At 40.3% G+C, this 26,176-nt stretch overlaps 1 protein-coding gene across 3 annotated transcripts in view; it reads right to left on the bottom strand.

Moving 5' to 3' along the window:
• Nucleotides 1-26,176, bottom strand: part of PLEKHA5 (pleckstrin homology domain containing A5) — a 312,397-nt gene that overhangs the window by 9,293 nt on the left and 276,928 nt on the right. For 2 of the 3 annotated variants that reach the window (XM_067559175.1, XM_067559176.1), the window contains 6 exons: nt 23,004-23,119; nt 11,955-12,164; nt 11,019-11,174; nt 9,768-9,892; nt 7,962-8,104; nt 6,631-6,735 (listed from right to left, as the gene is read on the bottom strand). In XM_067559175.1, coding sequence (XP_067415276.1) covers nt 6,641-6,735; nt 7,962-8,104; nt 9,768-9,892; nt 11,019-11,174; nt 11,955-12,164; nt 23,004-23,119 — 845 coding nt within the window. In that variant the 3' untranslated portion in view covers nt 6,631-6,640. The remainder of the gene's footprint in view (nt 1-6,630; nt 6,736-7,961; nt 8,105-9,767; nt 9,893-11,018; nt 11,175-11,954; nt 12,165-23,003; nt 23,120-26,176) is intronic. The other variant, XM_067559171.1, reaches the window with a different exon arrangement.

Genomic DNA, 26,176 nt, shown 5'->3' with positions numbered 1-26,176 from the left:
GGGCTACTAGAATGATCTGCAGAATGGAAAACCTGCCTTATGAGAGGAGACTCAAAAGAGCTTGGCTTGTTTAGCCTAACCAAAAGAAGGTTGAGGAGAGAGATATGATTGCTCTCTATAAATACATCAGAGGGATAAATACCAGGGAGGAAGCGGAATTATTTAAGTTCAGCACCAATGTGGACATAAGAACTAATGGATACAAACTGGCCATCAGAAAGTTTAGATTTGAAATTAGATGCAGGTTTTTAACCATCAGAGGAGTGAAGTTCTGGAATAGCCTTCCACGGGGTGCAGAGGGGGGCAAAAAACCTATCTAGCTTCAAAACTGAGCTTGATAAATTTATGGAGGGGATGTATGATGGGACAGCCTAGTTTGGCAATTGACTAATCTTTGACTACTGGTGGTAGATATGCCAATGGCCTATGAAGGGATGTTAGATGGGGTGGGTTCTGAGTTATTACAGAGAATTCTTTCTTGGGTGTCCGGCTGGTGACTTTTGCCCACATGCTCAGGGTTTAACTGGTCGCCATATTTGGGTTCGGGAAGGAATTTTCCCCTCAGGCACATTAGCAAAGGCTCTGGGGGTTTTTCGCCTTCTTTTGTGGCATGGGGCACAGCTCACTTATTGGTGGATTCTCTGTACCTTAAAGTCTTTAAACCATGATTTGAGGACTTTAATAACTCAGTCATTGCTTAGAGGTTTATTATAGGAGGGCGTGGGTGAGGTTCTGTGGTCTGCATTGTGCCAGAGGTCAAACTAGATGATCATAGTGTTCCCTTCTGACCTTAGAATCTATAAATCTACTTGAAGACCTATCACGTCCCCCTCAGTCTCCTCTTCTCCAGACTAAATCCAATTTTTTCAATCTTTCCTTGTAGGGTCATGTTTTCTAGACCTTTAATCATTTTGTTCCTTTACTCTGGATTTGCTCCAATTTGTACACATCTTTCCCTGAACTGGACACACTACTCCAGCTGATACCTTACCATTGCTGAGTAGAATGGAAGAGGTAAGTTCTCAAGTCTTGCTTACAACACTCCTGCTAATACATCCCAGAATGATCGCTTTTTTTTTTTTTTTTTTTGGCAGCAGCATTACATTTTTGACTCATTTAGTTTGTGATCCATTATAACCCCCAGATCCATTCTACAGTACTTCTTCGTAGGCAATCATTTCCCATTTTGTATTTATTCAATTGCTTATTCACTCTTAAGTGTAGTACTGTGCATTTGTTCTGATTGAATTTCATCTTATTTCAGACCATTTCTCTAGTTTGTCAAGATCATTTTGAATTCTAATTCTCTCCTCTAAGGAGCTTGCAACCATTCCTAGCTCGGTATCATCTGCAAACTTTGTGTTCGTACTCTCTATGCCATTATCCAAATCATTTATGAAGATACTGAATAGAACTGGACCCAGGACAGATCCTCGTGAGACACCATTCAATATGCCCTTCCAGCTTGACTGAGAACTACTCTTGGAGTATGCTTTTCCAACCAGTTGTGTACCTACCTTATAGTAAGTTCATTTTAGCTATATTTCCCTAGTTTGCTTATGAGAAGGTTACGTGAGACAGTATCAAAAACCTTATGAAGTCACTCACCCTGTACAGTAACGATGGTTCTTCGAGATGTGTCCCACGATGGGTGCTCCACTGTAGATGTATCTGCACCCCCAAACTGCTGATCAGAGATTTTTGGTAGCAGTCTGTACCACCAGCGCATGTATTGCTCCCCACCATGAGGCTAGCAGCATGCGTGGACATTCCTTTTTCAGTTCCTTCTCTACCACAGAGCCAATTAATCAAGTCCCAAAGTAGAGGGGAGACAGATGGGTTGTGGATCACCCATAGGGGGATACATCTCAAAGAACCATCATTACTGCACCAGGTGAGTAACTTCTTCAAGTAGTGTCCCTATGGGTGCTTCACTGTAGGTGACTCCTGAGCACTGCCTACCACTGGAGGCTGGGACTTCAGACCCCATTGTGCGATAAATGCTAGTGATACCAAACTTGGTGTCTGCAGCTCAATCCCTCAGACTGGCATAGTGTTCTGCTAATATGTGCGCAGATGCCCAGGTAGCTGCTCTACATATTTGATACCGGGAAACATCTCAAAAAGGCAACTGACGACAGTGACTTTGTAGAGTGCCTGTGTATTGTAGGTAAAGGTGGTAAAGTTTGATGCATCCTGAAACCCATTTGGACAGCCTTTCGGCTGAAATCGCTGTTCCCTTTGATTTATCAGTAATAGACAGGAAAAGTCTGGGGGATTTCCTGAACGCTTAGTCCTTTCAAAGTAGAAGGCCAAGGCTCTCCTTATGTTGAGCATATGGAGGATGGCTTCCTTATTATCTTGATGAGGCTTGGGATAAAAAGTTGGAAGCTGAATAAACTAATTTATGTGGAATGCTAAAGTCATCTTGGAGTGAAGTTCGGATGTGGTCTAAGCGTGACCTTATCAGGGAAGAATACTGTAAAAGGGGGATGTGCCATCAGGGCTGCTGTTTCCCCTATTCTTCTCACTGAAGTGATGGCAATGAAAAACGCTTTCTTCATGGACAACTAAGTTAAAGAACACATAGCCATGGGGTCAAATGGCGGTCTAGTAAGTCCTTTTAGCTCTAGATTAAGGTTCCACTGAAGGGTGGGGGGTGTGGTCTGTGGGAAGAGGTTCACTATGCCCTTGAGAAACCTCTTCCTGGTTGGGTGGGAAAAGGTGGGTGGAAGGTTGAGATTGCTGCCAGGTGGACTTTCAGTGAACTCAGAGTGTCCCGATTTGAGGGCTAAGGTGTAGTACAGGACCATAGGCAAGGTAGTTGCATTTGGGGTGACACCCTTGGGTTGGCACCACACCTGGAATGTCTTCCATTTCTGCAAGTAGGTACGATGAGTACTTCCATTTCTGTTGTGCAGTAAAACCTCCTGCACCACCTCAGAGCCAGATGTCTATGTGCTGTTCTAGTAGGTGATGAACAGGTCTATTGCTGGAGTCCCCATAGTTGAAAGATATTGCAAAGTATTGTTGACTAACTCCCACTTGTGGTTATGAGTAAATTTGCAGCTCAAACGGTCTGTTGTTGCATTGTGTATTCCTGGTAGGTCACTGATATCAATATGTTGTGGGCTATGCACCATTTTTCCATAACTTTATTGCATCCGTGCATACGGAGGGTGATCTGGGCCCTCCCTGCTAGTTTATACAATACATGCAGGCCACGTTGTCTGTCATGACCCGTGTGTGTGTGCCTTTCATCGCTGGCAGGAAGTGGGCATACGTGTTTCTGACTTCTGAGTTCAAGCAGATTGAGGTGTAGGCATATCTAGCTTGCGGACTATTTGACCTGAGCTGTGTTGCCACTGAGATGCGCATCCCACCCTATGAAGGATGCGTCTGTGGTCAGGAGTAATGATAGGGAAGGCTGGGCGAACAGGATTCCCACACAGATCATTATTGGATTTTTCCACCAGTTCAGGGATGTATTGACCCCAGCACGTTTGTTTATGCTGTCTCTGTTCAGTCTGTAAACTGAACCGAATGAAGTTTGCAAGCATCTCATGCATAGTCTGGCATGGGCTATCACTGACGTCCCCGCAATGTCCCAGGAGCTGGAAGCAACAATTGGCTAACATTTGGGGACTGGACTGTATTGTCTATCAATGAGGAGAGACTGAGGAACCTGTGATGTGGTAGGAGTGCTCTTGCTTGAACAGAGTCGAGGTCCACGCCTATGAATTCAAATCTTTGTACTGGTCTCAGTGTTGATTTTTCTTCACTGACTTGCAGGCCTTGACTTTGAAACAGGTTCTAAGTGATCTGAGTGACCTATGCGTTTATGAAGGATTGAGCCTTGAGGAGGCAATCATCCAGGTAAGAATAAATCATGATGCCTTGAGAACATAGGTGGGCTGCCATCACTGAGGACCTTGGAGAATATTCTGGGGGTCGAGAAGAGGCTGAAGGAGAGTACTCTGTACTGATAGTGGTCTTGTCCTAGTGTGAATCTGAGGTAATGCCTGTGTTCAGTATAACTGAGATGTGGAAATATGCATCTTGTAAGTCGAAGGCTGAGAATCACTCTCTCTTTTCTAATGATGGAATGATCGTGGATAATGTGACCATCTTGAACTTCTGAGCTTTGATGAATCTGTTGAGCGCTCCTCTCCCTTTTTTCTTCACTGTCAGGAAGTTACGAGAATAGAAGCCTTTGCCCCTTAGATACATAGTCACTGGCTCTACACTGAGGAGATGGTCTATCTCCAGCCATAGCAAGCTATAGTGAGAAGGGTCCCTGAAGAAGGATGGGGAAGGCAGTTTGGAAAGTGGGAGGGAGGAAAAATGGATGGAGTATCCCATTTGTATGAACTCCAACATCCACTTGTTGGAGGTTATCCATTCCCAGGTGTTGCGGAACAGAGTAAGCTGGTCCCCAAAGGAATGGGTGGGGTGTTCCAGCATGAATGGTAGCGGGAAGAGTAGTCTATAGGTGCCTTAACAAACCCATCAAAATTGTCTCTTCGACGTAGATGGCTGAAAAGAGGTTTGCTGGGATTCTGACATCTTACATCTGGTTTGGAATCTAGGTTTCTTTGTGGCTTATATGGCTTCTGGGAGTATTAAGCTGGGTACTGGGATGAGTATGAATAAGAGTGTTTATATCCCCAAGGATCTGAGGGTGGCTCTTGAGTCTTTTAAAGTGTGGAAGGCAGTGTCAGTCTTCTCGGCGAACAGGGTCGTTCCTTTGAACAGGTGTTGCTTGCACCTCCTTGGGTAATCTGGAGAGGTAAAATCATAAGGCCTGTCTCATCACCATTGCAGTTGAAATAAAACAGGCTGCCATGTCAGCTGCATCCAGAGCAGATTGAAGGGATGTCTTTGCCACCAACTGGCCCTCATTAACTAGGGCCTTAAACTCTACTTTATGTGAGTCAGGAAGCTGATCAATAGATCTGTTTAATTTTGCATAATTTTGGTAATCATATTTTGCCCATAGGGCCTGATAATTTGCCACTTTGAACTGGAGGGTGGCTGACAAATAGGCTTTTCTGCCAAATAAATCTAGCAACTTGCAGTCCTGCTTGTAAAGGACATGTTGTCATCCTTTGGAGTTTACCACGTCCACAATGATGAAATTGGGGGATGGATGTGAAAACAAAAATTCCATCCCCTTTGCCGAAACATATTATCTTTTATCCATCCTCTTGCATGTTGGAGGGACAGATGCTGAGGTCTGCTATACTGATTTGGCAGGGTCCAATAGGGCCTCATTAATTGGTCGGGCAACTTTTGCAGCTGTGGATGAATGTAAGATGTCCACCAGTTTATGATGCGATTCAGTATTTCCAGAGCCTCTACTACCCTTTGTGCCAAGACCTGAAATGTTCTAACAGGGTCTGCCTGGACTCTTCTCTCAAAGTGGTCGGGTTGCAAAGAGAGTTCTTGCTGAGGCTCCGGAGGTTGAAAGGCTGACTCCATGAGCAGGAATTTCAGTCTCAGCTGTCTATCTTTCCTTGACCTGGGCTTCAGTTGTTGACACAATCCACACTTCTGTGGATTGTGCGTCTCTCCCAGGCAGCAAATGCACTGCAAATGTCCGTCAGTGACCAGGATAGATTCCTTATAGCTGATGCACTTTTTGAAGACAGGGGAGCTGGGTATACCCTTCTCCCCCCCAGGGTGTGGAGAACAGAGTCCCACTCTTTTCTTCATCGTTTCTTTTTTCTTTTATTTATTTTTGTTTTAGGCATGGCCAAAGCAAACGCATACAAATAAGAAAGAAAAGGGAGCTTCAGAGAAGACAAAATTAGCAATTCTAAAAGAATTAATGATCCATAAGCGGACAGCTATTAGCTCCATCTCTAGCCAGAGTTGGTTGAGGAACTGAGGAGAGAATGCCCACATGCGCTGAAAGCCTTGTGGCCTGTGGGTAGCAACACATGTGCAGGCGGTAAGGACTGCTACCAAAAATCTCCGATCAGTGGCACAGAAACGCAAACACACCTGGAGCACCCATAGGGACAGTACTCGAAGAAGAAAGTTGAGATACATCATATTTACTGCTGCCCCCTATCCACAAGGCTTGTTACCCTGTCAAAGAGGGATATTAGGTTGGCTTGACATGATTTGTTCTTGAAAAATCTATGATGACTGTTACTTATCACCGTATCATCTAGGTGGTTACAAACTGATTGTTTGATCATTCTTCCAGTATCTGTATGTCATAACGCTATATCTGTATTATATTACAATGTATCATAATAGGTCATCCTATCATAATGCTGTAGTAAGAGTATTTCCTTTGTCCAAGCTAATGATTTCTACCTTGATTCCTACAAGAAATAACCAATTGTGGATATGTAGACTATAGGCAGGAGGCACTAATGCAGATCCTCTAAGGGTACTGCTAGGCAAAATTCTCCAGCTCCTGTATGCTGTGTGCATACACACCGTAGTGGAATACACAGCTGCATGTACTTGAAGAATCAATACATTACTGTTTAGTTTGTTTGTTTAATATATACATCTCAACTACCTTCATCCTACTTAATAAAATTGTCTATAGGTGTTTCACAAAGAAAACTACAGTATACTCAGAAAAACAGTATGACGGAAAAGCAGACATACTTCTCTGAGACTATACACACATGAAATGTGATCCTTCTGTGAGCTGTGGTTGTGTTGATGGAGCTGGTGATGGTGGGGACTCTGGTGAAGAGGGCAGACTTTTCCCTGAAAATTGTATATTAAGAGAAATTAAAAAATAAATATCATAGAAGGAAAAAGTTAGACAACTTGAAAATATTTCAAACAGCATGAAATTTGTGAGCAAGTTAAGTGTTATGCAAGTAAAGCTTAAAATAATCCGAAGAAATTTAAAATCAACATTATATAGTCAAAATAATACTACTTAAAAAAAGAATTTAAATTTTTCTTAAGGAAGGTATTTGCTCATACAAGTAACTAGTACAATGACTGCAGAATAGACATGGCACACAGGAAGGCTGTAGTGTCAGATAGTTCAGGGGACACAGGACTGATTTTTAATGATTATGAAGAATCCTTTATTCAGGTTACTGGACAGAGTCATGAGTAACTAATCCTTCCCTATGATATCTGCTGTCACCACAAAGGATCTTCCCTAGTCCTGGCCTGAACTAAGCAGTTGGGGAAAGGACTATGCTGTTTGCCTTCTTTATTTATCCTTATATCACTTCTGCACTTCCTTATTCCTCCCCAGCAGCCAGCAAGTACCCTGATCGCCTCAAGTATTGATCATTCCACCTGCCCGTTTCATAAGCAAGTTGACCTTCCCCCATCACCCTGACCTTGCAATGTGTGCCATTAAGGCACTCACAACCACCGTCTTTTCCACTTCTGGCATCCTTTCTGAGCTCTGGAGACACACACACCCACCAATAGAGCGTATATGGCCCTCATCACTATACTATCTGTGCTCCAGTCAAGGAGCTTACACCTGCAAGGGGATCAACAGCAGGAAAGTGTGTGCTTGAAATAGATGCCTTTGGTGAAATGACCTACAGGAGAAAGTCATGGAGCTGTTTGGAACCAGTAACAAGGAGGTAGGCAGCACCATGAATGGGCATGGGGGATTGGGGAAGGTTTCCAGGAGGTGGACATAGAAGGATTTGCTCCAGCCAAGAGCAACTACTGGGAACCCCCTCTTATCCTTGAACTAGTTTTCTCCAAAAGATCTGCATTCAAACCTTTGAAAACAGTATGCGTTTCTGCGAGTCAACTATTGGAAAATGGACTAGGTCTGTCCATCCCTCCCCCCTTCGGTGAAAGAGATATGCATATGAGATTCAGATTAGTTGTGATCTCTTTTCACTAAATAAGAATTTCAGACCATCAGAAAACAATCAGGATGTATATTACATACATAAAGTTTAATCCCAATTCATGCTTCTGTGTAACTGACAAACTCTTTTCCATACCTGCTGCTTGATTTTCTCTTGAAGACTGTATTGCGAACTCAAAAGAAGAAATAATCCCTTCTTGCTCCTGAACACTGGCTGCTTCACTTTCTTCTGGACTGGTTTTGCTTTTGTGGTTTGCAACTGGGGTCATGCTCTGGAAGCTAGTTAAAAAGAAGATGCTATTTTTAGAGCTTTTTAAATTTAATTTCGGGTGTTAACCAATGTTTAAGTGCAATTGGAGTTCCAGCACTTAATTTTCTTTTCTTAACACACAACCTTCCGATTTACAAGATCCTGTTGTTTAAATCAAAATACATATTTCTGGAACCTACATTAGTTTTGAAACCCTGAATCAAAGAAAATGTGACAATTTTTGTTTCAACCTTATAAAATTAGATTTTAGAGTAAAGAATTTTAAACTGGGAATTAAACAGTTTTGTTTTCTTTTTCATACTTGGACACTGAAATAGATGCCAAATTCAAGGCCCTCAGGAAGATGCAGTGTGTTGTGAGAACGTAATGACTATTAACAGTAATATCCATCTGTCCAGTTCCCAGTTAGGCAAGAACTAATTAAAAGGTGCACCAAGTTCCAGTACTAGTCTGAAATCATGGAGCTAACAGAAACCCTCCAAGGTGATGAAGTACCCTAAAGGGGTCAAACAAGTCCAGACTTCTCCTGAGCTGATGGCTTCCATACATTGTGCAATGGACTCCAATAAAAAGCTTGCCCGTAGTGCTTTCAGGTGAGGCTTTAACAGAAGTCTGATGAAAAGCTTTGAGGCGGCAGGGAAAGCTATTAAGCCCTCATCCTGAGATAACATTATTAACTAGATCTTGCATCCCAAAGCAAAAATTGTGTTTGTCCATGATGAACATCTTCTCACAAATGTATCTGAAATGTCCCATGTATTAGTTCTGAGAAAAAACAGCAACACAGGAAAAAGGAAAAAATACTAACTCAGAAATTAGCCTGGGGAGGGCACCTGAACACAAGCTACTTCATAATTACTTTTTGTTTTTGCCCCACATTTGAACCAGTTTTGACCAAGTTCCCTCCTTATTACCAATCCATGGTGGGTGAACTCAGTGTATCCCTGGTTTCAATAGATAGCTGGAACTGAATCATGACAGTAAGAAAAGTATAACAAGTTTGCTATGAATAGGAGTAAATCAAGTTGCATTCAGAATGCGCTATATTTATATTTTCTTCCATAGTTGTGCTCTGTTGCATTTCTCAGAAGAGAAAAGTCTGTGTTGGAGCCTCTAAGTAGAAGAGGGTTAGGGAGAAAAATCTTGAATATTTTAGTCCTTCTCTCCATGTTAACAAAGAGGTAATCTAAGAGTGAAACTAATAAGTAGAACAACTCTGGATAATCTTATTCATATCTGAAAAATTTGTTTCCATGAATAACATACAAAAAGTTTAAAGCCCATCTGTAAACAGTCCGTGGCCTGATCCTACACCTACTTCTGACAATGACTGCAGGACTGGGTCAAATATGTGCTATTTATATGATATTATGTAATCAAATCTTAAAATATAAGCCAGCTTGTAATGAACCTGTCTATGCTTAAAGAAAACAATTTTTCATATCATCTAGCCATTCATATTCTTATACCTTTTATAGACAAAATAAAGCTTTAACGTATTCATTTACTTCCAGCCCTGTACCATTCAGTTCCCCTTAGGAATTGCTTAGAACAGTGAATCAAGCTTCCTAAGGTAAAAAACTCAACTAAAAATATTTATTATTAAAACTGTAATTAATTGTTGGACTAGTTCAACATGCAATTAGCTTATTTTTATTTATTTATTTTTACCTGATATCAACATTGTGTGTTTTTTCCAATTGCTTTTGTTTTTCTACTCCCTCTTCAACCTTCCCTTCTTTTGGATCAGCTATAACACACGTGTCCGGGAACAGTAGATCATCACTTTTTGTCAACTTTAAAGAGAAAAGTTGAAATCATAAAACAAGTTAAAAATCTGTGAGTACACACTGTGAGCACATACTGAATGGTGGATAGAGAATGGATTTTCAGGAAATAAGCTTTGTCAACAGAGCCAAATTTTGGTCTCAGTTATACTGATATAGCTAAAGATTTACATCAATACCATTCAAGTCAATGGAATTACCTGGAGAGTTATACCTGGGGAGTAAAATAAATACACAGAATTTGGCGCAGTGAATTCTGAGAGTAACCTGGAACTATCTAGAATCTGGATTGCAGTTATGTATTGGTTCCATACCTCCACTACACTCCAATGCACAATTGCTTGGATACATTAATCAGTGTGAAGTGTTTTAGAAGTTCTGATTAGATACAGTCATTCTCTGTATGCCAAGTAGTACTCTTTCAAAAGGCTCAAGTACTTGAGATAAAGAAAGAAAGCTTCCAATAAAAGAGTTTTTTTTTTTAAAGATGATCAGTGGGTTTTAATCACTTGATTTTATATTGTTTCTCTGTGGAAACTTGATAAGGACAGTGAGAACAAAGGTAAAAGGAGAGGAAATGAGAGGCAGCAGCAAAAAAATAAAAGGGAAATTAATGGAAGAACATGCGGAAAAACAGAAGGAAAAAAATTCTGCATGAGCAGATTTAAAGTGTTCAATTACAAGGAGGAATGATTGTGCATCATGGTTCTGACAACCTTTAGCTCCTCCCCAAGTCACATCACGCTTTTGAACAACAATTAGACCTTTTAAAACAGGGTAAAACTGGGTTGGATGCAAGGTAAATCTGAGACAAATCCAATTTTCATGATCAGCACAAGTCACAATTATTGTCCAACTCCATGCTGTGTAAATTATGGTCTCTGCTGTTATTTGTTTAAAGACAATTTGATTTGCTAGGTGCTGTACAAATCAAAAAAGAAGAAAAGGTCTTTGGGTCTGAAAAGGAAACCTCAGTCACAGAATGCATTGGCAGACCTGAAGTAAGTTTTGTCTAGAAAGGTTTTTGAACTGAGTAGGTGATGTTATTTACAGATGGGCGCTCACTATTTGTGGGCTTTATATGGAAGAAGTTACTTGTGAGATAGAATTGAACACTTTAAATATAACTTAGTACCTCTTTAGTAAAATCTGCATGATGCTCTTCTGATCCAGCATTTAGTGGTGCTAATTCTTCTACAGGAGTTTCATGATTTTGTTCCAAATCACACTCTCTTATGGCACTCTCTAATTCCTTAATGTTACTAGAGACCATATCATCCTTTCTTCTATTCTGTAGAACAAATGCGATAGATGGAGATATTTGCAACAAAAATCCAGCGGTATTACACTCTTTTTCTATTGTTATGCTGCAACTTCCATTATGACCTCTCAAACACTGGTAGACATTACTAAAAACACTTCTAACTGCTTGATCTCAAACTAAAAGTTGACCACCCCATTTCCTCACACGTGGTATGTTGTAATGAAAGCTCTTATTTTAATGCAAAAGGTAAAAATTAAAATTGCTTTTGAAATCTTATCTTTGAACTTCCTGACTTTTGTGTAATTAAAAAATTCAACTGTAATATGTCAGAAGAAATTTGTTGCTTACAGCATATAACCATACATTTTATAACTGCATAAAATAGGAGGAGCTGGCAGCAACCCCTAAATTTATGCTGCCTAAAGTTTTCCATTATGAAAAAATCTGGCAACTTTTTTGAGAAGCACTAATACCTCCATTTTTTGCAGCAGGCCTTTGAAATTTGGCAGCCTCAGGCTACAGAAATGCTTTTTTTTAATCCCAGGAAATTCCATTTAGGTTTAACTGAGTTACAAACTGTTAAAAAACAAACACAAAAAAAAGACTCACTCCCGCTTGCGTTCTTAAGGAAAATTTTGCCAGCCTGCTACAAATGGACGTTCTGAATTGCAAAGCCTATGCCGCCTCAAAAGCCGCAGCAGCATACAACTTTGCAACCTTAGTATTTTTTTTTTTTTTTTAAATATAGATTTCTCCCCCTCTCCTCCCTCCAACATATTACTGTGCACCAAGAGACTTTTGGCATACCTGAGTCAATTTAACTGGATTATCCCTAATAAAGGATGAGCTCTGTGAAGGAGAAAAATCTGAAATGCCAATAATATTTAGTCCCTTTTTTTTCTCTCTCAGACAAGCTTGTTGGTGTCTCTTTATTCTTTCCATCTGCTCCTCCACAGTCATTCGAGGCCGAATGTTTTCTGCCAGGCACAACTGCTCCACTGCACTTCTCGGTCTTTCCTTAAAAGAAAGGAACATGCTTTTTTAGAGTACTTTTTGAAGCAATGTTATGAATGTATAGTGTGGGTATTCATTTAAAAAAAAGCTTGTACTGCACACCTACATTTAGCCTAACTCTGGTGTCCTCTGTATTAAGAATGGTCAAATACCAGAGCAAGTTTTAGGGGCAGGCCTTATCTACACTGGAAAATTATATCATGGTAGACCATGTCTTAATGTTAAACATGACTGAGCACTCAGTATAGACAAGGAGTGGCATGTTTAATGTGTCACGGGTTATGATTACTTTTGGTTTGGGGTTAATAGATGCAGCTGCCTTTGTTTTTCTTTTGCACTTACTTAGGTGGTTACCATGACCAGCAGATATGACTTTAAACTTTATTATTATTCTTCATATTATTGTAGCATCTAGGTGTCTCAATCATGGACTAGTACAAACTGGTGCTGTACAAGCACAGAACAAAAACAAGACAATCTTTGGCTACACTGTATATTTAAAACAGTTAGTTAATGTGTTTCTAACAATATAATTTTCCGGCGTAAATAAGCTGTAGGTGAAGGGTGTCTGATTTTTAAATGATACCCATATAGTTTGTTTTAGATGCATTTTCCATTCAAAATTAAATGGTTGTTTAAATTTATCTGAAATTATTTCACCTAATAAAGGGATTATATGAGAACAGGATAGAACTCAAAAAGCAGATGTTTTATCTTTACCTGAAATAAGGTTAGGATAAAACATCAGGGACAGCATAATTTTGAAGAGATTTTGAAAAGTATATAATGAATAGAAATGAGTAAGAATTCAAATCAATATTTTAATAATAGGGAGATACAGAGGAAGATTTGAAAATATTGTAACTTGGGTCATCAACCCTGTAACTGGATCCATGTGGGTGGACTTAGGACCTCATGAACCATATGTGGGTATGGGGGCATTATGGTCTTGGATTCTTTAAAAAGTAGTAAATAAAAAACCTCATTACTATTAGATTACAATACAGAGTAATTTAAGTGGAGGACCTTGATTTGTGAAGTTCACCATCACTAGAGACCAAGCTGTTCGCAAGTCTTGCCATCTTTATGGTAGATGGCTACCTTGCTTTCTCTTTGCAGACTCTCTCCTTGCAGAATGATCAAAGATATATGAATGGGAAGCAAATACGTTGGTTTTTTCCTTTTCTTCACCTCTTTATCAAGAGCTGTCATTACTTCAGAATACATGAAATGGCACCTTGATCTTACAATAATAAGTGTCTTAAAATACATATATTTATAATTACTTCTGATGATTTTTGTAAATTATACTCTATTGTATTTGGAAAGAAAATTTAGCTTTGCAGTCATCCTTTGTTTGAAACCCACAAAATTATTTTCAATTAATTTCCTGAAGAGGTTTTTTTCCTGCTGATCACAAAGAAAAACTAAATGTTACCTGCACTCTGTCTGAGTACTTTGAGTAACTTATATAATTACTTGTAAAGAACATCTCTCACATAGAAGCAAGATTATCAGTACATATAAAATAAGATCTTCTGTTGTAAATGAAGTTACTAACAAAAGGAGATCAGAGACTAGGTTATTTAGTATCTAAATCCACTAGTTCTCTTTGGAGAGCTATTTTACAACCCTTATTTGTTCCAAATCCAAGTCACAAAATTGCCATGCAACTTAACATAAATGTAAGGCTTTACGCAAAAGTGGCCCAAAACTCTCATACACATGGTGCAGCAAGTTGGCACTCTACTGTACAGTCTTACACAGCATATCCTGGATTATGTTTGAATCCAGGTGTTGCTATTTTTCCACTTTCCTGAGCACAGACTTTCCAGGAAAAAATTGTTAGAAAATCCACAAGGCTATAAGGTCATCTATTCCAAGAACTGAAACCAGTGATCCTGTTTCTTGATAGAGAGAATCCCTGCACAATTTTCTGCAGTTACCAAACACTATTTTTGTTAGGAATGATTATCTTTTAAATATCACACATCTCATGCTGGACAACTGTCAATTTTTTTTTCTATTTGGTCCAGTAATAAACGATAAATTCCACAAGTTGCTTCCTCACACCTGATTTATTCCTAAAAATATACCAGTATGGTAGCTGCTAATCTGCTGAAAATGAGCTAAAAAGTATTAATAACTTTTGTCTAAATTAGAAAAATTATTATCCATTGCTGACAACAGGTGTCAGCAACACATTAGCCCTTTTCTCTACAGCACCATATCGGGAACTCATGTTGAGCAATGGACAAGCAACTATGGCCTGGTCTACACTGCCAATGAAATTTGGTGGCAGTCGATGGGAGTTACACAAGCTATGCAGAGTAGCTTGCACAACTTCCGTAGACTTCGTAACTTCCGTTGAGCGTGCCATCCCCACTGCGCTGTGTCAATGGGAAATGGATACCCGTTGACGCAGCGCTATGCTTTCTGGGGAGGTGGTTTTATTGAATCGGCTTCTGGATTGATTGAGTGTGTCTTCACTAGATGTAACCTTAGTATAAGCTTCTAGTACAATAATGTGGCAAAAAGGACTAATGTGATTCTTAGATGTATACACCCAGGGCCTGGGAAGTAGGAGTAGGGAGACATCTTTACCTTTGTACATAGCATTGATGAGATTACTAGCATATTGCATACAGTTCTGGTGTCCACATTTAAAAAAAAAATGTTGAAAGATTGAAGATGATAAAGAAAAGAGTCATAAAAAATGATTCAAGGGCTGGGCAAAATGCCTAATCTGCTTACCTTAGCAAAAAGATGGACAAGTGACTTGATTACAGCATGCATGTACCTTCACTGGGAGAAAGTACTGAGTACTAAAGGCAGGGCCAGTCCTAGACCAAATGGCGCCCCAGGTGAGGAATATCTTTGGTGCTCGCCCTCTCCCCCTTTGTTAAACTTCTGAAAAGAAAGTTACGAAAGTTGTGCAGTAACCAAGATTCTTTGAGATGTGTGTCCCTGTCGTTGCTCCACTTCAGGTGTCAGTGCGTCCCGGTGCCATTGATCAGAGATTTCTGCAGCAGTGCCTGTCCAGGCCACGCATACACAGAGGATGTCTCACAGCACCTCACGCAGCCCAACCCCCTTAGTTTCTTCTCTACCGTGATGTATTTACACGCTCCTAATTTGGAGTAGGGGGTTGTGGAGCACCCACAGGGGGACACATCTCAAAGAACCTCAGCTACTGTACAAGGTCAGTAACTTTCTCTTCTTTGAGTGCTGTCCCTCTGGGTCCTCCACTTCAGGTGACTGTAGAGCAGTGTCTCGCTATGGGCAGAGGGCACTTCGGAGTAGTTCGGGTGCCTGATGTTAGCACTGTGGAACCTAATTGAGTGTCTATGTCTGCACTGGACACCATCGCATAGTGGTTTATGAACATATGTTCAGAGGTCCAGGTGGCTGCTCCACAAATGTCCGACATAGGGACAATGTTGAGAAACACAACGGAGATTGCCACCGCCGTTGTGGAATGAGTCTTCATACAGGCAGGTGGTTTCGCTTTGGATTTCTCATAAGATAGATGTATGCAGTCTGATATCCATTTCAGTAGTCTCTGTGTGGATATTATGGTTCCCTTTGATCATTCTGTAAGAGAGACGAATAGTGGTGATTTACAGAACTCTTTGGTTCTGTCTAGATAGAATGAAAGTGCTCTTCTCACATCCAGTGTATGTCATTTAGCCACTTGTTGGTTATTGTGTGGCTTGGGATAGAATGTGGGAAGGTGTATGACCTGGTTAACACGGAGAGATGATATTTTAGGTAAGAATTTTGGGTGGGGTTTCATGGTGACCCTGTCTTTGTAAAAAAAAAATGGTGTATGGAGGGTGTGCCATAAGGGTCTCTATCTCACCTACTCTTCTAGCCGAGGTGATGGCAATTAGGAATGCTACTTTCATCAACAGATGGAGTGAGCCCGTGGCTAGGGGTTCAAATGGGGGATGAGGGCTTTTAGTACAATCGTTAGGTTTGTGGGTACAAGTTTTGCAGGTGTGTCAGAAAGCACTTTGTAACAGGGTGAGAGAATATTGGTAGTGCTTCTGCTGGAATGTGCTAATGGCTGCAAGGTGTACTTTGATGGAGCTCATTAATAAGTCAGTTGTTTTTAGTTCTAACAGGTATTTGAGTATTAGCGGTAGAGAGGCTAAACCACTTGAGTGAGTTTTGCTTGACACCATGTGCAGAATCTTTTCCATTTCTGCAAGTACATTTTGAGTGTGGAAGGCTTTTTGCTGTTAATTTGGATCTGCCTGGAACACATCCTCTCTATTCCTTGGAACCAAGAGTCTCCGAGCCATCAAGTGGAGCATTTCCAGATTGGGGTGAAGTGTTGTGCCCCATTCTGGGATAAAAGGTCCCTCCTTATAGGGAGTCTTCGTGAGGTCCGAATGGACATTTTAGTTAGGTAGGGGTACCAAGGTTGTCTGGGATATGCTGATACTATGAGGATGACCAAGGACTGGTCCCGGCAAATCTTGTTTATAACCCTTGGTAACAGTGGGAATGCATATAGTAGTGTCTCTTTCCATTTAAGCAAGAAGGCATCCTGTAGGATTAGTCTCCTCATCCTGTTCTGGAACAGGATTGGTTGCATTTGCGATTCGTTGTTGTTGCAAACAGCTGTATGGTTCGTACTCCCCAGTGTTGAAATATGTCACGTAGGACTCTGTCGTTCATCTCCTATTTGTGCTGGAGGCTGCATATCCGCTATTGCATTCATACGCCCACAGGGAGGCATGAGGCAGATATGTCTATATTGTGGCTTATGCACCAGTTCCAGAGTCTTATGGCCTCTGTACATAATGAGTGGGATTGGGCGCCCCCATCTGTTTATGTAAAAGATGCAGGCTATGTTGTCTGTCATTATTTGGATTGATTTGTGCGATATTTGTGGGAGGAAATGTGTGCATGCCCTGTGTACTGCCCTTAGTTCAAGGTTGATATGGAGTTTGGTTTCTGTTGCAGTCCGTTGGCCTAAAGAGCGAGATTCTGCATTTGGGTGCCCCAACCTATCGGTGAGGTATCAGTTGTAATTATGACTGATGGTATGCATCTTGGAAATGGTATGCATTTGCAAATGTTGTTTGGATTTGTCCACCAGTTCAGGAAGTCTTTCATTTTGGAGGTACTACTGATTACATACGAAACAGGCACAGCCTGAATGGACAGACTGAGTGTAGCCATCCTTGAAGGCCTCACATATATAGTCTGGTGTGTTGTACCACGAATGTGGTGCCCATCATATGGCCCAGCAGTTGAAGCAGGTGTGGGCAATGATGTATGGGCTGTTTTTGACTTCTAAAATGAGGTTCGATATTGTGTGGAATCTCAGCAAGGGCAATGCTACCAATGTAATCAGAGCTGAGGTGTGCACCTATAAATTCTAGACTTTGGATGGTTAATTCCTGATAGTTTATCTGTAGACCTAGACTTTGGAAGAGGTCTATTCTATTCTGTGCATTGGGCACTGCCTCCGCATAAGTGGGGCTTCGTAGAAGGCAGTCATCTAGGTATGGAAAAATGATCACCCTTTGTTGCCGTAGACGTGCTGCGATGACAATGTCTTGGAAAAGACTCGAAGTGCGGTGGATAGACTGAAAGGTAGTACCATGTATTGGCAGTGTTCCATACCAGCTGTAAATCAAAAGAATCGTGGATGAGATGGGTATAAGATAATATGAAAGTAAGCGTCGTTTTGGTTCTCAGCGCTGAGAACCAATCTCCCTGTTATATGGCTGGGATCATTGTGGCTAAAGTGTCCATTTTGAATTTTTGAACAGATACATTTGTTGAGCTTCTTAAGATCTAGGATTGGTCTCCGCCCTCCACTCTTTTTCTGTGTTAGAAAATATTGGGAATTGAATCCCTTCTCCATGTATTGTGGTGGAACCTGTTCTATTGCTCCCAGTTATAATAAGATTGGGTTTAGTGTAGGGTGTTGTCTGTCCTTCTGGAGAACAGTTTCTCCTTGTCAAATGGCAGGTCTTCCACTTTTGTTTGCAGGTACCTAGGAATACCTGAAGATTGTAGCTAGGAGGCGTGATGCATGACTACAGCTGTTGTTCGAGTTGCTATATCCGCAACATCGAAAAACGCCTGCAGGGATATTTGGGTGAGTAATTGGCCCTCGTCTACTAAAGACTTAAGTTGTGCTTGTTTGTCCTCTGGTAATAACTGTGTCAGTTTGTTGATCTTACCGTAGTTGTGGTAGTCATATTTGGCCAGGAGGGCATTATAGTTAGCAACCCTGAATTGCAAGGTTACTAACGAGTATACCTTGCAGTCAAATAGGTCTAATCTTTTGCTGTCCTTGTTATGTGGAGTGGACTTTTGTTATGGTTGTTAGTTTCGGTGTTGCACATTGTCAACTACTAGGGCATTAGGAGAAGGGTGAGTGAACAGGCATTCTATGCCCTCCTGTCTGCCCTCTTACAGTTGGTGGAGCTGATGCGGGTGTTTGCCAGATGATATTGGCGGGTTGCATTTTTTGTATTAGCTGAAGCATGTGATATCTGTAATTGTTTATGTTGATTTTCCTCCACCTCCTCAAAATATTTCTTGGCTTATTGCCACCCGTTTAAACAATCCCTGAATTTCTTTAAAGTCATCAGTCGTGGTTGGCAGTCCATTATTGCCTCATTAGGAGATAAGGATGAGTTGTGGGGTGTCGTCGTATCCTGGTGTGCCCCTTCATCTGTCTTGTCCCTTTCATCCTCTTGAGTCTCTCGTGGTTCTGGGGATGGTGGAACAGGTTTATCTAAAGCTGTGGTCAGGCCAAGCTTTATATGATGCCCACAGATCCAAAGAAGGCCCTTTGGAAGGAAGAGACCTCTGGGAGAACAGTTTCATTTGTTCTAGCCACTCCCTCATGGTTTTTTCGATTTGTGCCAGTGATTTGAGGGAGTATACAGACACCCTCCACGCTAGGGAAAAGTAGTATGGGGAGAAAACTCCTTATCATTGCTGGAGAGTGGAGACGGGTGAAATTGATAATTGTGATGTCTGTTGATCAGGTGATACATATCGGTGCCATACAGAGGGGAATGTGATGGAGGCATATCCTCCCAGGTGAGGTGTCATGGCTGTTCCTTCAGTGCTGTTGGTACTGAGGTGGTCTTTTCTGTCGGTACGGTGGTCAGTACTGTAGATTTGGTTTTTGCCTTTTTTGGTGCTGACGACTGTGCCGATGCTGGCAGCATCCGTGCTGTGGTTGATTTCAGGGCCATCTTGGCGGGTATCATAACAGACTCCAGTTTGGGACTCAGCAGCAATATCTTCTTGGGTGCTGCCAGTGCCAGAGGTACTCAGGGCAGTGACTGTGCTCTCCCGTGAGGTGGTCGGCACGGGAGGGAGGGGGGGCACAGAGGTAGTAGAGGTAAAGATCTGGATGGAAACTGCTTTTTTTTTGGCGCATCTCTGCCAGGCAAGGTTGGGCCTCTTTTTCTCCTTTCAGATGAGGTTTGAGCCATACCTCTGCCCTTTTCCCCAGTATCAGATTCAGAGGCGGGGTGGAGGGATTTTTCCCTAAGAATAAGTTTGAGGTGGAGATCTCTGTCTCGCCTGGCTCTCACCTTAAGGTTAGCGCAATGGGTGCACTTGGCTGGGATATGTCCCTTTCCGAGGCACCTAACACATAGAGCATGTCCATCAGAGATTGGGAATGCATCGCTGCAGGATTTGTATCTTTTGAATCCTGGTGATCCAGGCATTCTGAGAAGTTTAAGGAGGAACAACACCCCCTGCTCCCTCAAGCTCTCTCTCTCTCTCTCTCTCTCTTTTTTTTAAAAAAAACTATACTCTATCTTAACCAACTTATCCTATGACTAAAAATAGGAGTAAAATTATTTCTAAAACTATTTTCAACTTTAGTCTCAGGCAAAGAGAATGCTGAGAAGCTCCATTTCAGGCAGAGGATAGTTGAGAAGGAACTGAAGGGGTCAAGCTGCACAAGCGGCAACTGAGGTGCTAACGGCACTGAGAGACACCCTCTGTGCATGTGCGGCCCGGACAGGCACTGCTGCAGAAATCTCCAGTTAACAGCACCAGGACACCAGCTCTCACAGGGACAGCACTCAAAGAAAAGGGCTTTATTTTTTATTGCATCTGTAGCCCATTTCATGACTTTGATGTATGATTTATCCATCATGTAAGATATAAATTTGTACGCTAGGATCTATAAACCTGTATTTATTCATGCCATATATAAGCAAATAAAATTGGTTTCCTCTAAGCTTATGGAAACTTAAATTTTAAGAATAACTGAAATGTACTAACATCAAGAAATTGAATTATGTACCAACATCAGGTGGACCAGTATTAATCAGTGTTACAACAGGTGACAACCTTAGAATGTTAACTCTAATCCTTTACTTTAAAAGACCTTTCTTCTTGCATTTGCCCTCACAAGTTGAAGCACAGCATCAGAGATCCAAAGACTGGCCAATGGCATTTTCAAGTGATAAAATAGCAAGCGATGTCAGTCTCTCGTCAGCCATCCTTGATAGAAGATCTGTTTTAATGAGCCTGAGCTTCGAAAAGCTGCGCTCACAACTGTGACCAGTAGCATGAACAGAATCTTCAAAGCTATCCACACATTAGGAAAAGCGTCCTTCAGCTCTGCATCATAGATGAAGTGGAGAACTTGGAGTAGAGAGTGCTTTCCATGTGGCAAAATGTGACATATTGTCCAATTCGACGGAGGTCTTTATCATCCATGTCTGAACATTTCCATGTGTCGCATCTGGTTAAGGTCCATACAACTGTTTAAGAGTGTTTTCCTGTCTGCAGGCAGCTTACTTAGGTCATACAACCATCCCCCACATCTTTTCATGGTGCTTTATTTGTCCGAGCCTTTCTTCACTGGACACTTAAGCAGTGTCAACAAGCGAACACAAAAAACAACCCTCTTGAACTTTTATTCCGAGCGTCCCATTACTTTATCTCTGCCCTCATAACCGAACTGTCTCTTTTTCCGATGAATAGAAGTTTTCTTGATGACAGGTTCAACACCTAAGTTTTCTGCCATTTCTTTGGCTGCAGTGATGGAATCTTCAAATCAGTTGTCCCTGTAGACCATAATGAAATCAAGAATGGTGGCAATTTCCACTGGGGTTGTAATGCCTTGCTTACAATGTTTCCTTGGAACAGGATATTGTGCCAAACCACAATTGAGACCAGAAATTTGAAGTCCCTGATCTGGTTTGCCAGGCTTTGCGCCTCATGTCGGATTCTGGCCTCGGCTTTACTTGACTGCGCAAGTTCCCTCAGGGCATTGTAAACCTTGGTCACTTGGTACCGCACTGGCCTTACGCTGTCAATGTGGCTCTCCCAGGAATTGTCACTTACAACTGACCGTGAAGTCGGTAACATTGTCTGTGAGGAACTTCCACCTGATAGTTAAAGCTGAAAACAGGATGTATATCCTTTGCAGTACTCCAAAGAGTCCTTTATTAGTTGCTACGTACACTCTTCAAGTCTTAAAACAAAAGTACACTTTCACAATTACACAATAAAACAAGGTTCACAATATCGCAACCAGGCTCTCACTTCACTTCATTTTTGTCTCTCACTGACCGACTGATGATGCTCCACCCTTTATATACCTGCGAGGATATTGTCAGCCATGCCCTAAGAAGTTCAAGAAAATGCAGTTCTCAAAGTCTGGAAGGTTCCACGAGATTATAAAAGGTCCAGAACAGTCTAAGAAGTTAGTGAAAAATGAACTCTGAAATTTAAAAGCTTAGATATACAGCAGGTCAGATGAGATAATCTAATGGTCCCTTCTGGCCTTAAACTGTATGAATGGATACAGCTGGACACAAATTTAACTGCAAGAGTACACCAAGACAAAACTGTTTTCAGCACCATTTCTGCAACTGCAGTTAAAGATTTTACGCTGTTTTCTGAATAGTGCTGAACATGGTTCATCTTGGTCTATACTTACAGTTAAACTGGATTCAGTAGTAACAGAAAATTTTGAAGAAATTAGAAAAGGTTGAAGACTAGAGTAACATACAATATGTGGACTATATGCAGTAACTAATTTCTCAAACACACGTGCTCATGTTATGAAAGATCACAAAAAGTCTGGAGACTGTCTTTTGAAAAATGATAGTAATCTCTTCTCTGAATTCACATTTATTATTCTCTCTCCTCCTCCTCCAGTCTCATTCCTAAAATTCTGTTTTCCCTTCTCTCTATTCCCTGTCCCTACTCCCTTTTCCTACTTTACTCATTCTGTCTTCTTCTTGCATCCCACATTATCTGACCTCTCATCTGAAAATCACAAGTCATTGAGTACTAAGCTCTGTACCCTCAACTGTTCTGAAAGTCTCAGATGTTTCTAAAATAATTTTTGGATTGGAAAAAAAAATCATTTATTTACCAAGACAGAATGAGCCCTTTACCCCAGAACAAGAAAGGCACTTTGGAAAACCAAGCCTAGAAGGCAGGACATATGTCCTTTTAATTCAGTATAAGGAATGACCCATTGGCAGTAGATTCAATACCAAGTTTAGCAATAATTCTGGTGACTACTAGAAAAAGTACAGTTGATCAGTAGCTTTATCACCAACATTTAAAACTTCACCAATTCAACTTTAATGACTTCTACGGGGATCCTAGCATAAGTGAATTTTAAAATTCTACCATTCCTTACTTATGAACTGTATGCATTAAGGGAATACATTTTACTATGCTTTTTAAGACAGTGGGATGTTTTATTTAAAGTAAATGAAATATAAAGCTTTTAAAGTAACTAAAGGGACAGAAATTAAACTTGGAAAACAAATGCATTGTCATAAATCTCAATACTAGCAAATTGTTTTTAAATACCATTCTTAGATCTATCTTCTTGTTTTTCCTTAAAGTAACATATGAGGCTATAGTTGAAGATTCTGGAGTTGGTGATTTGGTTCTGGGAGGCACAACTCCAACAGGAAAATGTGAACCTATAAAATAATAAAACAGTATCTTAAGTGTTATGCAAAATGGCACATACAAAACTATTGTTTTCAACAGAAAACACATTACGATGTGAAGTTGTTAATCGATAAGCTGCCAAACTTGCCTTTACCATAAAAGCCATGGTGCCTAATTAGTATAACTGCAGTTATTTTTTTCTATGTAAATAAACCCAGTCAAACTGAAATCTAGTCAGTATTTAACCAGTATGCTAAAGGAGACCAGCAAAGAATTTTTTTTTTTAAATTAGACTTGTTCCTGTTTTGCTTCTTCATGATACATAAAGAAAACCCAAAAGATTTGTTTGGGCTTTCACAATATTTTGTCCATTTGCCAGTTTTCCCCGATAGCTTTCATTTTAATATCTGAAATGTCAACTATGGTCTTTTTTTTTTGGCTAGAAGAATTCCTGAAGGTCTCAGATTGCTACTTTCTTCATTGGAGGGGTGGGAGGATGTGCCTAATTAAGGCTTCTTTTCTCCAAAATGTTAATTATTCATGGAGTAGTTTTGGGATTTTTTTTTTTTTTTTAAAAGACTAGACTAGGACCTGAATTTGTACTGCACAAGAAATACTGAGCATCTGCCCAACAAACACATACTTCAAAGAATCCTTCAGCTCTTCTTTAGTCATCAAAACAATAAAAGAAAGGGCACCAGCCTATTTTAATTCTCCTTTGCAGGTTATCTATTTCCAATTTCTAGAGCTTTTCAATCACATATTCCTATTTCAAATGTTTTTTCTTCATTGATGGGTGAAGGACAAACGAAAAGAAAATGACAGAAGGACACATTAAAAAATAACTGGTGCTGTAAACTGCATGAAGTAAACAATAAAAAAAGAAAAAATGTCTCCCTCTAATCTCTTATTTTATTGTAGTAGCACATAGTCATCTTAGGGCTTGTCTCTATGGTGTGGCAATACGCACTACTGTATTGTGATTTCTAAGATACGAGGCGTTGCACATTAATTAGTTTGTGCAGACCCTGCTGGTGTGCACTAAAGGTTCCCTACTATGCTTTAATGCAGTGCTATGTTAAAGTGCACTGGAAACTTTAATGCCCACCAGTAGGGTTGATAGGGACCAATTAATGCATAACACCTTAGTGCATTTTAGAAATCACACCCCCATAGTGCATATTATCCCACTATGTAGAAAAGCCCTTAGATGTGGCTTATTGCAACAATAAGTAAAGAAAATTAAAGAGAAGTGTGATTTTTAAGTTGATGGTGTCCCTTTAACTCTGTTGAAATAGTTTGGGATATGACGGGATAGAAAGGTTAACTGAAACAATACAAATACAAGTGTAAGTGATATGCTATTACTACATGTAGACAATTAGAAAAGCTGACTGCTTATACTCTCCCTTATGCTTTGGGGATTTTTTTGAGTAATGAGAACTAGACTGAATAAAGTGCACTAGAAAACTAAGTGCTCATCGGCTGGAATAAACTACAGTAACAGCTACAATAAAACTACCTCAATCTACTGGTAAGAGGAAGAATCTCCCTCTCATTTGCCACCACTAAGGCTGGTAGGTTTTTGGTTTTTTGTTTTTTTTTTTTAAAGTACCATGTATATCTGATAGGAGGCTTATCTGCTTTCCCTTAAGTGAGGCCTGTTTTCTCACAGATATAAATGGAGAAGTGATTTTCTTGTGAGACAAGATGGGGAGGTAATATCTTTTATTGGACCAACATCTGTTAGTAAAAGAGAAGACAGGCTTCTGAGTTTACACAGATCTTTTCTTCAGATCTGGAAACACTTCTTCATTTATGGAGCAAGATAAACATCACACAATGGGTTATTCAAAAAAAAAAAAATCACCCACTTCTCCTTTATTTCAGTCAATGCAGTTTTCAGTTACTTTTCTTCAGCTCACTAACAGCTCTCTTTAAATGATTGAGAACGTAATTAGGTCAATAAACTCTGTGTGTATTGTTAGAAGGGTAACTACTGCTTCAATGAATGTGATTAGCAGACTAGGTTAATGCCCCCACATAAACTCTGCATCTTTATAAACTAAATGAATCGGATTTACTATAAGTCTTAAGCAAATGTAACACCCCAGCATATGCCATGTTGGAGCTGGCCTACAAGTGGTAAAATGAACATTTGTCTGATAAATATCACATTCAAATTTTTTTTATTTTATTGTGCAGTTTTGCACCTTTATTATTTTGTATTCCAAAAGGGATAAAATGCTTTTAAAACTCTTCAAAACTATGCACCAAAAATCCACATAGTTAACTAATGAAATCCCTTTAGGCCGCATTCAGCCAAGTTCCATAACACCAGCATCTCATGTGCATGCTGAGTTACCACACCAGAATAGAAGCCAGTGACCTGACTGACACTGAACACTGCTGGTATTACAGAGGGGAAAGGGCACCATCTTGAGTGCTTTCTCACCTTGGCTAATGGGGGTGCAGCACATATTGGTAAGTTGAGGGACTTTGACAACTGCCTTTTCCACACCCATGCTTTAAAGAGCCATTTTACATGTTTTAGCAAGGGGTATTAAATTCCTTAAGTGAGTGTTCATAATGAAGTAATCTACCAATCTTTTATGGGGTCTAGAAGAAGAGGCGAAACTGAGGCATTCAGCAACAGCATCGACCTTTACTGTGAGTATACGAATAATATTAATTCTATTGTATCACAAGACAGAAGGCTATTCAACAATTACAAGATTAAAAACAAACATTATTTCCTTGTCTTGAGAGAGGTTGAAAATTCTGTATTGCTGCCTTTTTGGACATTTCAATAATATACTATTGCAAACTGGATTAAAAAATTGAATAAGGGCAATGATGGAAAATGGGTATTTGTTTAAGGGAGTAGTGTGTGTGGGATTTGAATAATGGATCAATAAGAATTTCAGGGTTGTCGAGTATAATGTTTGATTTTTCTGTGATCTAATTGACTGAAATCCTTCTCTTGTATAATTAAATCATTTTATTGTGGAAACGGTTTCATTTGCATCCAGCAATGGACATACTATTTGAAAAAAAACCCCAAAGAACTATATAATAACTTGTGT

This window comes from Emydura macquarii, unplaced genomic scaffold, assembly GCF_026122565.2.
Source record: "Emydura macquarii macquarii isolate MOO-44397 ecotype Brisbane River unplaced genomic scaffold, CSIRO-AGI_Emac_v2 contig_2205, whole genome shotgun sequence".
Classification (NCBI taxonomy): domain Eukaryota; kingdom Metazoa; phylum Chordata; order Testudines; family Chelidae; genus Emydura; species Emydura macquarii.
This window is presented reverse-complemented; position numbering and strand designations above follow the sequence as displayed.